The 3452-nt window shown below is 37.3% G+C and overlaps 1 protein-coding gene across 1 annotated transcript in view; it reads left to right on the top strand.

Moving 5' to 3' along the window:
- Nucleotides 1-2712, top strand: part of LOC132031970 (NEDD8-activating enzyme E1 regulatory subunit AXR1-like) — an 11788-nt gene extending 9076 nt beyond the window's left edge. The window contains exons 9-13 of the mRNA XM_059421811.1: nt 128-213; nt 386-427; nt 1756-1839; nt 1930-2110; nt 2223-2712. Coding sequence (XP_059277794.1) covers nt 128-213; nt 386-427; nt 1756-1839; nt 1930-2110; nt 2223-2306 — 477 coding nt within the window. The 3' untranslated portion in view covers nt 2307-2712. The remainder of the gene's footprint in view (nt 1-127; nt 214-385; nt 428-1755; nt 1840-1929; nt 2111-2222) is intronic.
- The last annotated feature ends 740 nt before the right edge of the window (nt 2713-3452 follow it).

The following is a 3452-nucleotide window of genomic DNA, read 5'->3' as shown; positions in this document are numbered from 1 at the left end:
TCCTCTGCTTTTAAGCTTGATGTCAGCACTAGTTGTAAGCAAACTCCATTTAACATTTGATGTCATTATTTCTGGCTGGATGTTTTGAGTTTTTTGTCATTGAAACTTTCTCTTTCGATTTGTTTAGGTTTGCAGATATCGGCTCATTGAGGATGAGTTCAACTCTCCTGTCCAACCAGAGTTACAGAAGTATCTGACAGATGAGGACCATGGGTACGTAATTGCTTACTGTAGGAATATGGATTGACATGGTCGAATGACTTTGAGTTGGAAACATCATCTGTGATCTAGATTGAAGTGGAAGGGCTTTTTGGGATAATTTAAGCTCTTCGAACCGACATGATCCTTTCATGATACTTTGATTTTTGGTGATACCAAATAACAGGACTTTGCAAGAAGCCAACTCTCTTAAAGTACTTCCTGAAAAGTAAGTCTATCCTAGCTAAAGCCCCCTACCATTTCATGGTGGATATTCTTTTTCTAAGTCCTTTTCCCAAGGGCTTCTAGTGAAGTCACATATGAACTTCCAGATTTTGAAAAATAGATTTCAAAGATATAATTTAGGTTATTAAGACCTTTTCTGTTGAACTAGGAGTATTTCAAGTTCTTTTAATGAAGGATCTCTCTTTTTAAGGTGTCTGCGTGCTTGACTTGATGAAGGCACTATTTAGTCAACATGTCTCTATGTTATCAACTAACCAGGTTTTGATTGAAAATTACTAACTTTGCAAGTGATGCTCACCTTTTGTTGAACAAGACAAGTGGAGCGTAATTGTAAATTAGAAGTGATGGATTAAATCCTAGTGATGCTAAACAAAGCATTAGTGGCAGCTTGGTTGGGATAAAAGAAGTATTGCTTTGAGAATGAGAAGTTTGTGACTCATACAGCATAAATCTTTTTGATTAGATAGCTACATTTTATTAACCAATCATTAAGATGGAGTTGCTTCTGGAAATTTACTTGATTTTGTTTTTTGTGGTTCCTTTACACTTTGTCTTAAATGTCTTTTGAAGATTGTGTATTTTCTAGTTCTTCCAGTAATCATGCGGATAGTGCACCTGTGTGCCATTTCTTAATATTTGCAATGACATCTTGTACAGAGAAAATGTAAATAGAGGGTTAATTGGGAAAAAGGAAAAGAAAAGAAACGAGGAAGTACTTAAATATTTCTTATGATAGACCTGGAACTGCAGCCATTTAGTCATTCAGAAGGTTTGACTGGAACCAGCACTATCTTTTTTCAGCCAAAAAGATATTTGACAGTCAATCTTTTGCTGGTCTTTCGGTATCAAATGTTCGAAAAATTAGCGATGTAATATTGTCCAAGCTTGGTTGAATTGCTTTTCACGATGTAGGTGAAAATAGGATGTGGAAGCAGAGAAACACTGGCTAGAATTATAGTATTTAATGTTGGGTGGAAGCTGGTTTGTTGCGTTAACATTTACTGTCTGATGTATCTCTGAGTTCTCTTTCCGTCAGCAGACCACCTTTGGCATGTAAATGTAAGGGGAAAAATAAACGAATGCGAAGATAAAAATGAAGCTCAAGGAGAGTTTGACTTGTTCATTTAGTTAGACATTCTTAAAGACAGCAGATGTTCTATACTCTGAATGGTGCTCAACATTTTCTTTTTGCTGAACTGTTTATATTTTTGCATTTGAATTCATACGTTGGTTGTTGGTCTTTCAAACAATAGTTATTTTGCATAAATAGTCTTTCATTGGGGAGCTTTTGTATCTTCCTTTTTATGGCAGTACTGCTGTGGGTCTTTATATTCTTCTTCGAGCAGCTGACCGGTTTGCTGCAAACTATAGCAAATTTCCTGGCCAATTTGATGGGTAAGGGCTGCTGCTTTCTCTTCCAAACAATCACATTCTTTTGGGGGAAAGTTAATTCATGGCCGTCTGACCTTAAGAATTTCTTGGTAGTGAGATGGATGAGGATATATCCCGGTTGAAAACTACAGCTGTTGGCCTACTCAGTGAACTTGGTTGCAATGGCTCCGCCTTATCAGAGGACCTTATTAATGAGATGTGCCGGTATGGTGCTTCGGAGCTTCATGCTGTAGCTGCCTTTGTTGGAGGAGTCGCATCACAAGAAGTGATCAAGGTTTGTGTCTCCTTCATTTTTTAATTCAAAACTTCTACTTCTTTGCTGGATATATGGCCATGTTTGATCGGAGCGATAATCTGAGGTCTATTATGTTGTGTGTTCATTGCAGCTCATCACTAGACAATTCATTCCCATGTCTGGGACTTTCATCTTTAATGGCATAGATCACAAGTCTCAGCTGTTGTTGCTGTAGTCTCTGTATTTACAGGCATGTCCTTTCTTTCACCTTTACACTGTTTTCTTAGGTTCAGTTGGACTGATAGTTTTTGCTTTCACTCCCCTTGCCAGATTGTATTTCTTATGGAGCATGTCAAGAGGAAATTTGTCGTACTTCCTTGATTAGTAGGAAATTTAGGATCAGTGAAAGAGATTTAACAAGAGAGTACGTTTCTACATTTGTACACAAACAAGGCCCGCGGCTTTGGTCTAGTAGTAACAGTGGAATGCGTGATGTGTGGTTTAGATGTTCGTCACGAGTTTGAACTTGCGGCGGACTAAAATGATAGCTTAGCTGTCCTTGAAACAGATATATGGTAATCAATTGATTGGGGGTTCTTTTATTTTGACAAATAGACGAATGCAGTCTCTTATGAGTTGTTTTTTGGGCCTCGATCGTCTCTTTCTTCATTTTCTGTGTCATTCTCAAGGCTAAGATAATAGAAAGCTCTTGACGGGCTAAATCACGTTGTACTAATGTCAAGGTGATGTTTACAGACATATTTAAAACTTGGTAAGAAGATTATGTCGGGTTCCATTTAATAAATTGTCTATGCTACCTGAAAATGTATTTAAAGGTTAGTGTGGTTCTCGTAAGTACCCCTCCATTCTTAATCATGAGTTTTGGGTATTGAAAACGAGTCACCTTTGATATAGCGCTTTACTCCTAAAGCGGGACTTTCTGGCGCATATACGAATTAGTCGGCTCCCAAAATAGATACTCCACTAGAAGTCGGGCTGGAAACAAAAGAAATGAAGATAATCCTTGCACTTTATGCCGAATCTATAAGGACAGAATTAGATACATTGGTTTCAACGAATGACCTAACTTAATGGTCAATGAAGTGAATGAAATTCATAGGATGCTAGGTGTTCTTTTCCTATAATTCTATTTGTCAAGCTTAGCGAGCAAAGTTACTCGGTGTCCATATTGATGAGAGGTAATAGATACCATGTGAGATATTTTGAGGTGAACGCAAGTCGTCTTTAACAATATGGTCATAAAAGAAATATATCCATATGGTATATCACATTAGAACTTCCCGCTTAAGGTCCAAATTCAACAAAAAAACACCATTGATAGTTTGTTCACAACAAGAATTTGCAAGATTTCTTCTTCAAT

Source organism: Lycium ferocissimum, chromosome 9 (assembly GCF_029784015.1).
Source record: "Lycium ferocissimum isolate CSIRO_LF1 chromosome 9, AGI_CSIRO_Lferr_CH_V1, whole genome shotgun sequence".
Lineage (NCBI taxonomy): Eukaryota > Viridiplantae > Streptophyta > Magnoliopsida > Solanales > Solanaceae > Lycium > Lycium ferocissimum.
This window is presented reverse-complemented; position numbering and strand designations above follow the sequence as displayed.